The sequence below is a fragment of the Neopsephotus bourkii genome, unplaced genomic scaffold, assembly GCF_033783945.1.
Source record: "Neopsephotus bourkii isolate Nb327-2 ecotype Australia unplaced genomic scaffold, CSIRO-AGI_Nbou_v1 NB_1767, whole genome shotgun sequence".
Classification (NCBI taxonomy): Eukaryota; Metazoa; Chordata; class Aves; order Psittaciformes; family Psittacidae; genus Neopsephotus; species Neopsephotus bourkii.
Genome location: NW_026902241.1, coordinates 5,158,564 through 5,172,189, shown reverse-complemented (window position 1 = coordinate 5,172,189; position 13,626 = coordinate 5,158,564). Strand labels below are relative to the sequence as shown.

Below are 13,626 nucleotides of genomic sequence, written 5' to 3'. Positions count from 1 at the left end.
CTATGAGCCTCTGAAAATGCCCTCATGGAGTGCTACTCAGTCCCATCTCTACCAGCAATTATGGGAATTATGACTTTTTTTTGGTAAATGGGATGCTTTTTAAATGATTTTCTTCCCCTTCGGGGTTTGCTGTAGGTTAGTGACAGTGCACCTATTTGCTTTCTTTTTTTTTCCCCTTTAATCCTGGGTTTTTAAGAAGGGAAGGATAGATAACTCTGATTCTCTTTAGAAATGCTGACTTATTCCTTAGTTATACATGGTATGACAGTCCTGACAGTAAGCTGTTGAAAAGCTACCTGGTGAGTCACAACAAAGCTTAGACTAATTTTTACTTGCGGCAGTAATGAAATTGCTTAGGAATCCAAGGCAAGATAATGTGCATACCACGGGATGGGTCTTACAGCCCAAATCCTGTTTGCTGAAGTTTTCATTCTGAAATGCCAGTGAGGTGCTGCCTCCTGCCTGGGATTCCACAAAGGGGTGGCTCAAGCAAATCTGAGATGAGAGTCAGAGATTGCAAGTAGAATAGATGCCATTCAAAGTTGAATTCTCTTTTCAGTCTTCCCAAATAGTGTATTTGTTCTGGCAGCAGGCTGAAAGCTGCTATTTTTATGGTTTTGTGCACATGTGTGTGTATATATAAAAAAGCCCACATAAACACAACCCCAATCCCTACGGCCATAGTAATACATACTTTATGTGTTTTTATATATATATAAACACTAGCTTTTATACTTACTGTATGTACTGTATATTTTTAACTTCATAAGTAATATATGGCTGTTGTATAAACTATATTCAATACATATAGTAGATATCTGTATGTGATTGCATATAAATGGTAAATAAGTCTAAAACTTCTTTAAAATGAGAAATACTAAATTGTGTGTATTTAGGCATGCAAAAGTCTGAATACTGTTGATTGCACCTACCCCAAGAGCTTTAGGTGCTCAGGTGTTAGAAAAAACCCTAAAGATGCAATTGAGTTTTTATCTTTCTTTTTTTTTTGGGGTGGGGGCCTGACATTGGATGTTTATTATTCTGTTATTTCTATTACATACATTTAATATTCTTTAAAGTAGAAACATTGCCATAGCAGAAGAGTTTTAGCCCTTGAAGTTCTCATCAGGATTCAGTCAATGCTTCACATGATTCCTTTTCTCTAAATTATTCTGATAACTTTGATTATGTCCACATCTCTTGTAATTTGGGTCTTATGTCTATTTCCCAACCTTGTATTTTGTTCTGTTACTCTTTTTAATGACACCAGAGACAGAAAGTCAGCCGAGCCAGGACTACGTGGACTGTCTGCAGCAGCTGAAGGACACACTGAGAGAGCTGGAGTGCCAGCAGCAGTCCATCACCAGTGGGCTGAGCGAACCCAGTAAGGTTGAGAAGGCCCTGCAGCAGGCAAAGGTAACTCTTACCTTTGCACTAAAGTGAGGAAGTTGCTTATTTTAGCTACTGTCATCCTCCTTTCTCCTGCCTTGTTTTCAGTGCAATAACTAAAATGTTACTTTAGGGGGAGGTTCATGAGCGAATGCTGCGTGGAAGTGGGATCTCTGGGGGTTGCTTGCTGAAAGCTGGGGTACAACAGGATGCTGAGGGACATGCCCAGATTCTCCAAGCCTGCAGACATCACGGCTTCCCTTGCTGCCTCTGCCATGAGATGAAGCCAAGAGAACTGGGTTGACTCAGCTGGGGGAAGAGGAGACTAAAGGATCTTCTCTGGAGTGTTGCAGCACCATGGATCACCGTGGTAGTCTTCTCAGTCTCTCTCCAGTGTGCTTAAGTCTCGCCTGTGCTGAGCTGCCCCAAAATGGATGTCAGGACACTGGGCAAATCCTCTTAGGAGCTTGGTTGGATCAGGATGGTGACCCACTGCAAGGTTTGCTCCTTTGCCACTGAGTGTGGTTGTGAGGGTAGCCGGCTACCCTTCTCTCCCTTGGGAGCTGCCTTTCAGCTCTCTCTGCTTGAGCTGCATCACAGCCACCTGGTTAACAAATCATGTTTCATCCTTCTTGGCTGTTATGGAAGAGGAATTGTATTTCTCTGATCTCTAGCTTACCTTTCAAAGGGAAACAGTACTTTCAAGCCATAAAGGTAATTGATGCACAAATTCTGTCCAGCAGGGAAAGTATTTTGTTTCTGGATATAAGCCTATAAAGTAGGGGGAAAACATATGGGTAACAGTTGCTTTGTAAAATATAATTTACAAAGTGATATGATAAGTGAAGGCTGGAGTGAGGGAAGAGAATCCTATGGTTTCCTTTAAAAAACAGGAATGAGACAAATATTTTTGCATGTGGAATCATGCTTAATTCAGAGACACGTGTTTTTCTCTATGTGGCATAAGGCAGTTGCAGGTGACTTTGAAACAGCTCTTGAACTCCAGTTGCTGGGTAATAAGAGGCCATGCCTGTCTTCATATGCTTCTCCATTCAGTAGAGAGTGATCAAATACGTATTTTTAAAAGCGCAGTAAACAGTGGGGTTAATACTTTGGGTTTTCTGAACCAACAGATTAAAAAAAAAAACCAACACAAAACAAAAACAAAAAACTCCCCCACATTTCTCAATTCTTTGTTTTTTCTCTTTTAACATTGCTTCTGTATTGTCTAAAGTTGGCAGAGATTTTCCTGGTCCATATACTGGTTGAATTGCAATGGTGTTTAGTCTGTGGAGGCTTGTTGTTTCCTGCTTCTGCCCAAATCCCCTCTCCTCCGTTTCTTCAGAGACTAATTGACCTGAAAGTACATGCTATGCCAGTGTGGAAGCTTTAAAGAGTGTGATGGGAAATGGGAACAAAGCATGGATGATGACCTGCTTGTGGACCTAGGATTGCCCAGCTTGTTCTGCACTGTAGCAGGCACTGCTTGGTCATAAACTTGGTCATAAACCCAAGCCAGGGATTGACTCTGTGACCCAGTGCACAGAAAACACTTGCTTTGTGGATATACATCCCTCTTGTCAGTGTCATTGATACCTCACTATTTTTTTAGAGGAAATGATACATTTTATCCTGTTTATTTCTTGTAAATACAAAAGAAAATTGAGAATATAAACATATCAAAAGATGACTCTTCCTCAGTATAATACAGTAAAATATATGTGCATGTCCCACATGTGCACTTTAAATATATGTACTAGCAAAGTTAAATTAATGAAATTAGCAATGGTTTCATGTGTTCATTCAAAGTATCTCTCTTTAAATTTAAAGCAGTACTTAAATGACCAGTTTAATGAAGTGGCAGCATATTTCATGTCTTGGCTTATACCCTCAGCTGTTATTTTTTCCTTAATATTAAGAAATTAGGTATTTCTGCTGAAGTGACTTTTCATACCAGCAATGCCTGAGTGAATATATTCCGATTGTATCCTCCCTGTATTCCAGTTGGAAGAGTAACTTTCAAAACTCATGTATCCAGAGCTTTTAATGCAACTAGATGTTATAACAATTTTACTTTACAAAATTCAAAGGATACGCTAAACCTGCTTGTCTGAGTGTTAATGTTTGTTTTCTTTTGTTATAAATATATATATATTTGTTATATATATATATACATATATCTGTAGAGGGAATAAAAAAAATCCAAGCCAAACCACCCCTAACACCTGAGGTCCTGTTGTGTCTACACTGCAGTTTCTTTAATGACCAAAATATAGTGTAGCCATTGCTTTGCCAACTTGACTGCTGTTACCCCACAGCCCAGGAGAGGTGTTTGGGTGTGTTTAGCTATTCGTTCAGGATTTAGAGACCATTCTGTAATCTCTGCTACTGCACCGGTAGAGCAGCTGAAGGTTTTGCTCCTTAAAAGGTTTTTTGGACATTTCTGTTGCAATAACTGCAGTAACTGGAATATCACTTTTCACTGAATCTGTTCTCTGCACAGCGGAACCTTCGATGTACTTGCACTTGTATGTGTGTACCTCTTGTATGGCTAATATTGGAATCAGACATACTGGTTTTTTATTTTTTGTTATAGGTGGTTTGTGAGACACTGGAAGCTCAGAAGCCCAGGATAGATAAACTTGCTGAAGAAACAAAGGCTTTGGAGAAACATGCTTCTTTGGATATAAAAAAGGTCTACACACAAGAGTTCAAGTATGTGCAGGGACACTGGGACAAGTTAAAGCTCAAGATTTTCAAAGACGTTAAACTACTGGAGGAAATTATATCCAAGTTGAGAATATTTGAGGTAAAATGAAAGGATGTCATTTTATGTTTTTTTTTTTTTTTGTTAGATAATTCATTTGTTTTATAGCTTTTTGTGTTCCTGCAGGAGTCCTTATGATACTGATTGAGAAGTGAAGTGTTGGTGGGCCACTACAGTGGCAGAGGCTTAAAGCCTATATAGTGTGTTTGTAGCAGGGTAGCAGAGGACTTAACATGCCTAAGATTATTTTATGTTCTAATAGAATTACTTTTCACTTAAAACTAGGATTACTTGTCTTTCAATATCAGAAGCAAAGTTTACACTGAAGTCAAGGATAAGTCAGCTGTGCTGTTGAAGGCTCGGTCCTACCAGTACCTGTGTGCTCTCTAATGTGCCTTTGACATCTAAACTTGAAATTTTGTACCTGCTACAAAAAACCTGCTCCTTCAAGTGGGATTTCTGTCAACAGTAATAAAAAATAGTACAGCCTGTTCAAGAAGGAACTAAAGAAAATGCTTATATGGTATAGTGAGCTTTCCAGTTCCAACAGTGTCACGTGAAGTCTCACGAAGGAAGGTTAAAGAATTAAGATTAATCAACACTCTTATATATTTTGATATATATATATACACACACACATGTGAAATCCTGCATGACAAAAAAATCCCAGTGGTTTAAAAATGAAGGGTTTTAAAGCAAGGGTATTTAGATGTTTAATGCATTGATAAAGAGGGGAGAGAAAAATACATAAGTAACTTAACTGACATTGACTCCTTCCTGGTTAGATGGTTTCTTTGTGTTTCCTATTTTCATCTTCCTATTGCATTTTAAGCTTTAAAAAGCAAGAAGGTGCTTTTAGAAATTTTCCGTCTCTTGGGGTGAAGACACACATGCATTAGCTTACAGAAATCTGTATTTTTCACATGCATTAAGCATCCTAATGTGTGGAATTATTTACATTCTTTTCCATTTAACAGAGTATGTACCACACAATTTGTAAAAAAAAACCCCAAAACCCAAAACCAAAACCCCAAAAAGGCAATTTGCCGCATGCATCTGTTTTAGAACATTGGTACCATGCAGACACACTGCCACTTTTTCCCAAAGGTTTATTTCAGTCTTGCTCTTCCTTCTGAAGCAAAAAGCTGTTTCTATTCGATATTGGATTCAAACTTGAAACTAAGTGTTGGGTTTTGTTTGTTTTTAATTTATCTTAAGCCAGACAGAATTTTTAATGACTAGGCAAGAATAGATACATGTGTTTGAGCTGAAATTTACATTACGAAGGCCAGGTAATTGTCATGCCTGATTTGGTAGTGAAAATTGGACAAGCCATTGCTGATGATAGTTCAAAAACAGTAAACGCCTTGTCTTGTCTTTTAAATACAAACCAAAAACCAACCAACCATAACAAGCAACCCCCCCAATCAAATAAAACTCAAAGCAAAACAAAGCCCCTCCCTACCCCCTCTTCCCCCCCCCCCAACCAAACAAACCTTAAATCTGGAAGAAGTCATACTAAGGTAACAGATTGTAAGGTAATTTGCTTACTAAGGTAAACAAAAGATGGTGAAAAGCAGGGTGCGCACCCAAGTTTTACTTTGGGGGAAAAAAGGCTGGGAAGAAAAACTTGCTCCTGCTCGGAAATGTTTTTAATTAACTGTTTCAGGACTTGAGCTGCTCTTAGAAGTGTGTGTGTGAGACGTGTGCATGAATAGCATAAGTATGGTAGTCCAGTCTAGGCTGGTGAACTTGAAAATGGAAGCTGCAAGCCAAGCTATGAAGAGGGGGAAAAACTTTATGTAGGTTTTAAGAGGAAAAATGTGTGTTTCATTAGTTAGGCTGTATTATGTGAAGTGTAAAGATAAAAGTTGTCCACGCTCCTCCTTAAAAAAAAAAACATTTTCAGTAATATGTGTACTTGTGCACCTGCATTTGAAAGAGTTTCTGCTTTTAGTCTAGTTTCTTCAAACTTATCCTTCCATAGCTACTTGCAGTAGCCTGTGGGATGATGTGGAACTTTGGAGGAGCTGATGCTGCTGTCCAGCAGGAGCTTACTGCCCAAAGTGAGCTGGCTTGTATAGGACCCTAGAAGAAGTTAGCTTCTAAGGCTTAGTTAAGCCATTGGTGATGAGTTTCCAGCAACCACTTCCTCATTAATTTTCTTCCTGACTTGACCTAAATGTACAATAACCCACTGTGTCTCATTCTCTTCCCTTTCCTCTCTTTCTGGTTGCACTTAGTTATTTAGCATGACAGAATAAATATTCTGTATGTAAGCCTGCCTCAGAGTCCTTTGTGCAACAACTTTTGATCAATCTTGTTGTTCCAATGATTACATCTTTTCAGTTGGCTTGATTGTCTGTAGCTGTATTGAGGAAGACCTAGTTATATCATTGGTTTCAGCAGCACTTTTTTTCTCCCTTTATTTCTTGCAAGTGCAGAATTCTTTTGCACTTGAATCAAGTTCAGTTAGAGTGGTCTATACATGCACCTACTTTCCTAAATCACACCTTTAACTGAGTGAAGAATGGCTCCTGAAAACTGGAATTCTCTGTTATGTTTAAATTGAGAGTGGTGTATGCAGTGTGCAGTATTAGCATGGTAGGTTCTTATTTAGTAATCAGTTATACAGTTTTTCCAGCCAAAGGTGAAGTGTCCTGTTCTCTACAGCTGTCCAAAGCGATGTTGTATATGAAGCACTTACTGATGAGAGATGGGGATTTTTATGCCCATGTGAAAAGCTATTGGAGAGCAGAGCATTGAAGCCTCATTTTATTGTATAGATCTGACGATGGAATGTTGTCCTGAGATGTTAAAAACTTTCCTGTTACCTTAAAAACAAGTAGAGAAACTGAAAAAGTAATTAAAGCAGAAGAGACAATAGAAATAATTATTAAATAATTGAAAATGGAAGAAATACATAGTGGTGCTATCTGTAGAAATATGGGGGTATTTTCTTATGAACTGAATTTTTAAGTGCACAGTTCCTGTATCTTCTAAATGTTTCATAAAGCTGTCAGTGATGGGCAGTCATGTGTTTATGCTCCCTGATTTTTGCTTTTGAAGGAGTGGTGCTAATCTATACAGAGATTTTTTGCAGTCTAGCACTGTATGACTAAAATGAGAATGTAGAACAAGTTGAATAAAAATGTTGTGGACAGTACTGGGCAGATCAGGATGGAACTTGCACTGCAAGAAACATTGATGCAGGAGACTGTGTGTATGGTCCTGGTCCAAACACTGCACAGGTCAGTATTGGAGATGTAATAACATAGACACAAGATTAGTTTGGAGAATGGCTGTGCAGTATCTCCTTGATTATGAGAGGAGATGAATCATTTGGGTACTAAAGGGTGGAAAAAAATTAAAAGTAGGGGAGAAAAGGAGAAAAAAAAAAAGGAGTAAGTGGATGGAAACCCTTGGAAAATGTAGTCATGTGTAACCGCACACAAGTGTTGGTTTACTTTTAATGTTTTCTTTTTTCCTAATTCACCTTTAAAAGCTGGCATTTCCCAAAACAGCATTCCCTGCATTTAGGTTTTTGAAAAGAAAGTGAGTGTAAGTATTCTAATTTTAACAGTGAACAGACAGGTGAACAGTGTTTAAAATGTCCTTATTAGCCTGATGAGCAAGTCTGGCAGATCTGCCTGTGGGTCCTGCAGCTCAGGTGGCCCTTCTGTGATTTGTGATGTGGCAGAGGCTCCCCCAAGCTGACAACACATGCATTAGTGGCACGATCTGTGTTTTACTGTGAGACTGTCTGTAATACTCATGTAATGGGAAAAATAGACAAGGCTTATTTTATCAGTTTTGTGTCTAATATTTTCTACAAGAAAATGTCTATATCTCTTATTCTGTGTTATCATATCTCTAATACAGTGTGGCTTGCTATGTCTTTGATTATGTATTACCTTCAGTTACTTTAAATCTATTGCATGGCTGTACATCATGTGGTTTTTCTAGGTGTGAACAAGTTAAATTTCAACACATTTGATTTTTGTTCTTGCCTAGAATAAATTATAGAAACCAATACAGTTTTTTAGTTCATGTCTAAAATTTGTGAGCTCTTGTACACCAACAACCTACACTGGGTATTTGACCATTGGTAATTATTTACCTGGGCAGTGTAGGAGCATTTACTTCACTCAACTTTTATGGTCTTGGCTTGTGGTTCAGCAAGTCATTTGAATGTGTGCCTAACTTTGTGAGTAATCCCATTCAGTTCACTCCAGCTACTTAGGTAAGTAGCTTACTGTAAGCAAGCTAAACTAGTTATATACTAAAATGCCCTTTCAAATGGCAACCTCTATAAATATGTATTATTTTATATTAAGCTATGGTTCACTGTTAAGCCTCCTGGGATCTGGTTTTTTGGAAAATTATTTTCAGTCTAATCAGCGGCAGGAAATTCCCTCAAATGGAAAAGGAATGAAGAAAATGTCATGACTTTGACCTCTCAGGGTAACATTGGGCTAAAAATAAAATGATCTTGGTCTAATGGGGTTTCATTAGTGCAGAAATTTTATTGAGAAGCGGTGTGTAGTGTATTGATCTTGAAAGAACTGTTATTGCAAGGTTTTTAAGGAAACTGTGCTTTCCTCCTTTGTGACATGCAGAGTAGAAAGTTAAGCTGATGAGCTTTAACTCAGCTTCTCATTAGCACTGTTCTGTGATGACAATTGTGTCAGAATAAAAAGGTGCCATCTCTTAAACTTAACCAGACAGTCCAAAAATGTTGATTAAAAAACCTTCTAGCTATTTTATTAGAAAGTGACAGTCACATAATTCAGTTGAACCAGGACAAAGAAAAACTTTCTCCCTGCTCAAAGTCTGTGGTTGTTTTGCTTGTAAGGGCGATTGTCGACATCCATAATTCTGTGGGAAGGAGATGTTGACCCTTCTGCCTCCCTCCCCACCTACCTCATCGCAGGATAAAAGGCGAATGTCAGATGTTAGGTCAGATAACTTTGAAATTGTGTATGTGCTTCCTTTTTTCCCCTCTGCATTGCCCTGGTGAGTACTGGAGCTGGTATTGGCCTCAAACAGATAGGTTTGGTTTTTTTTTTTATTTCTTTTTCTTTAATGGTTAGTGTAATCATCTGTAGTATTTTTCTTTTATGCCTGTGTTTCTCTGTAAGGGAATGACTTTTCCAGCATAGCTTCAACCTGTCAAGTATATTCAGCACTACCCCCTCCTCCCCACATATATGTGTATATATACATAGGGCCCTGTCTTTTCCTTGGAGTGCAGTGTCTCTCCTGGGCAAGTGTGGTGGAAGCAGTCATACATGGTTTCTGTTGTCAGGAAAATGCTATTCACAGCCTTCAGCCAGGTCCTTCATATGAAGAGTAACCACATGCTTCTTGGAGCCATGCTTACCTCCTTGCTTGATTCCGTGTTTCTCTGTTGTAGATAGCCTGCAGCAGTACTGTGTCAATTAAACAATGCTGTGGCATGGATATGAGAATATCACAATTGTGAATTTAATTTTCATATAAATTTGAGAACAAAAACTGGGAAGAAAAAAACAAAACCAAAAATTAAACCAAAGGTAGTCTGATTCAAAACCAAGGTGTAAGCTAGAAGCTTGTAAAATACTCTTTTGACATGGCTGGAAGCTGAAATGCAACAGCCATACATTCCTCATCATGGTATTGTATCAACTCTTCATTACTATTTTTGATTTAGGCTGATTCAAAAATCATTCAGAAGTGGATGGATGGTGTGAAAGACTTTTTAATGACAGAAAAGGCTGTACAAGGAAATACTGAAGGACTTCAAAGGCAACTTGACCAGTGCACAGTGAGTTTTGCTCTCTTAAGAAATCTTTTGAAATAAATAATGACTTTTTTCTTTATTATTTTGCTTGCTTTGTCCATGGCATATTCCACAAAGCCTCCTAGAAAAATGGTGTTATCTTTGCTCAGGGCACATTTTAATTGGTTCTTTGTGTGTAGCCATAACACTTTTTAGTTTTCAGAGGTCTTTACCATGTTTACAAATACTCATCTACAAGTTGACATTATTTCCCCAGAAAATGTTTATATATTTTTCCCAATTTTACGATAAGGGAATTGAATCTGTGAGTGCTAAGTGCTTTCTGCATTAAACTCCCAAAGGCAGTAAAAATAAGCAGATAACTGTGATGAAGCTCCTAGGGTTTAGGGATTGTATGTGCCTTACAAGTAAGGTTCCTTCCTAGCTAGTGGCACATGATGATCACAAATATGCAGAATTTCATCTTATAGTAAGTAATTACGCTGCACCTTCAAATGTTTCCTTCTGGGAGAAGAATGCAATTGAGGTATGTCCAAAACATGAGGGTATTTAGTGCACATAATCTTCAAACTTGCATTGTCCTGGTTTAGACACTTGGCATGTGAGAATGTTTGTGCTGTGTATATATTTTGGATTTTAGTTACATAGTTCTGATGTTTTGGGCCACTGAAGGATTGTTTTAAACAATCTGGTTTTGAACACAGCATTAATCTGCTTTTATACTAAGGTTTCTCTGGAATAATTAAGAGTTGCAGAACTATTGATATTGTATAAATGTATGTGATTTCTTCCTAAAAAGGATATTTATTTTCTCTGTGTGCTCAGATGCTTGTCAGTGAAATGGATACCATTGAACCATCTCTGAAAGAGATGAAAGAAGTAGAGTCTGCTTTAAGAGCCCAGCCTATTGCAAGTGTAAATACTTGGGTAAAGTCTAGGCTAGTGGACTGCCAGACTCAATGGGAGAAACTGAGCAAACAGGTGAGTTCTCCATACAATGCTAGTGCTCTTGCTTGTTATTGATATTGGTAGGATGGTGAGGAGGTGAAGTGATGGAACACTGGGATAAGTACATTTTACTTGTCCCATTGTCAAAATGGCTGAAATACAACTTGACCCAGTGAATCCTTCAGAAGTGCAAATATGTTAGGGGATACCAGTGCAACAGTAGTTTTCTTTGAATACATGAATTTTTTGGTACCTAACTGGAAGGAGCACAGTGAAACTCTTTAATTGTAACTAAAGATTAATTTGTTCACTTTACCTTATGCTGCTGTTTCTCGGGTGGGTGGGAAGGAAGACACCTTCTGATTCTGTTGTTCCTGAAACCTGGAATATTATTCTGGTCCTGTGTAATTTCTGCCTGCTTCCAAGCAGCTTTAAAAAATAAATGGCGATAAACAGAGAACTGCTTCAGTCTGGTGTATTTGGTTGTATCTTTTGGGTGCAAGTTTTCTGCTGTTTGTGCAAACATACTTTTGTTGCAATGCCTGGCAAGTGTCTGTGTTGGAGAACCCGTTGATACAGAATACAGATTGCCTGGGTTGTGGAAAGAAAGAGGGGCCTAAAGGGTGTATTAGTGATCTGTATAAAGATCTACCTAACTATGTGATATTTGGGATCAGAAGTTTTCCTTCCCTCTGACTTTTTCCAAGGATTTTTACCAGCTTACATGCAATGAGGAAAAGGAAGTAATTTTCCTCCTTCTGTCAGCTCTAGATTTTGTCGATATGCTAAAAAAGGGAGTGTGAGCTTGTGTGTGTAAAAGACTTTATTAATTAAAAAGCCCTGAAAAGGTTTTGGTAGTTAAATGTTTTAACAAAGACTCGTGTTTTTTCACCTATACAAGGATATTTAAGTAACAGAGCTGCTGTTTCTTTCTCCACCTTGGATTCTAGATCGTTAGTCAGAAAAATCGCCTGTCTGAAAGTCAGGAAAAAGCTGTAAATCTGAAGAAGGATTTGGCAGAGATGCAAGAGTGGATGACCCAAGCTGAAGAAGAATATTTGGAGAAAGATTTTGAATACAAGTCTCCTGAAGAGCTAGAGAATGCTGTGGAGGAAATGAAGGTCAGGAATACCAGGTCATTGCAGAGACCTGATTAAAGAGAAGCAAAACTTAATGGCTCTGGGGGTTGACCTCTGTGGAATTATTATCCATGTGGAAAGGAGCTCAGGTCATGACAAGAGTAGTGGTATTTTTCAGCTTTGTGGAATTTCTGTTTTTTAAAGCACAAACTGTAAAAGCAGATGTTCTATTTGGCCATGAGGGGTAGGGGTTTCATAATGAATAGCAGCTGACCCAGCTGTTGAGCCAAGCTTACTATGCTTATCACATGAAACAGTAGGAATATGGAAACTTATTGCCAGAGATGGAATTTGAAAAAGAAAGAAAAAGTGCTATTATATTATACCTGTATAAATTAGTGCTTGTGAAAACATTCTTCTGCTTCTAGCTGTTGTTGGGCTTCAGTTTCTTGTGCCCTAGATACAGCAACTCCACATTTAGAAAAGCAGTTTAGAAAAGTTCTTTTGTAACATCATCTTCTGTTCCTCATCTGTTGCAAGCAGTGATGCTGGTCTCTGCTTCTCTAATTTTGGGACTGGTGGCCAAAGAAACTGAGAGGAAGGAGCTATTTTTGCTTCATTGTAAATTGTCAGTTGAACAGGCGAGGGTTGGAATGGCAGGTAACAAGGTGAGTGGGAAGCTGCAGATCCAACCTTGCATGTGGGCGGACCAGGGCATGGGTCGCTTGTGATTGCCCCAGGAGATGACAGTCCTGGTTGAACACTTCCTGATTGCCTAAGCAGCCTTTTTTCCAATCAGATTTGCCTATCCCACTTGCCCTTGGTCATTGTGCTTGTAAGTAAGCATGGGTAAAGCCCTTCCCAAATCTTTGCTCGCAAAGCCAAGCCATCAATCCAGATAGTTTTCGTGGATGTATGTATAAAGTAAACAAAAATGCTCTCTGCTTCTAAATCTGAGAGTTCAGGCATATCTTCACAAATGTTTTGACTTGTATGCCCGTTATTTAAATGAGTATCCACTACACTATTACTTGGTGGAGCATAAAATGACGATTTGAGGTTTTTTTCTCCCTTACAAGTACTTTGGCAAATCTATTTGAAGTTTTGAATTGTTCTCTTTTGAAGAGGCTTTCTGAAGCAGTCTTTAACAAGTGTTTTAATATATCTATGTCCTTTGAAGCCATTTGAGATCACATAGTCTGACAGCCTGCTGGACACAAGCCAAGAAAAGAAAGAGCCCTCTTTTTGCTAGTAGATCTGAGAGACTTTGAGCCTATTTACCTGTGTCAAATCCAGCTTATATTCTATACTTTTACATTTGGCAGATATGTCAGCAGGCCAGTAAACTGTACTGTAACACTTGCATATCCTTTTTCATTTGCAGTAAGGATATTATGCTGGGAGTACTCTCAGGAGTGGGAAATAACATTCTTTGTGTATTTGACCAGGAGCATTTTTGCATAAGGCTTTGAAAAACTTCTGGCCTTACCTAATTCTGCTTTCATTTGAACAGAGAGTGGAACTCATGCTGACATCTGAAAGAGTAGATTTAAAATGAGGCTAGATGGTTTTTGATAATCCTGCCATAAAATGTGTTCCCCAGATTTTTTCATTCTTTGCCTTCCCATTAACTGGCTTTTCTATTTTTTTCCCCGATTACC

The 13,626-nt window shown here is 38.4% G+C and overlaps 1 protein-coding gene across 4 annotated transcripts in view; it reads left to right on the top strand.

The window, feature by feature from the left end:
• UTRN (utrophin) overlaps positions 1 to 13,626 on the top strand; it is a 369,401-nt gene that overhangs the window by 102,457 nt on the left and 253,318 nt on the right. For all 4 annotated transcript variants that reach the window (XM_061378712.1, XM_061378711.1, XM_061378710.1 and 1 more), the window contains 5 exons: positions 1,271 to 1,416; positions 3,986 to 4,198; positions 9,849 to 9,962; positions 10,764 to 10,919; positions 11,837 to 12,007. In XM_061378712.1, the coding sequence (XP_061234696.1) occupies positions 1,271 to 1,416; positions 3,986 to 4,198; positions 9,849 to 9,962; positions 10,764 to 10,919; positions 11,837 to 12,007 (800 nt within the window). The remainder of the gene's footprint in view (positions 1 to 1,270; positions 1,417 to 3,985; positions 4,199 to 9,848; positions 9,963 to 10,763; positions 10,920 to 11,836; positions 12,008 to 13,626) is intronic.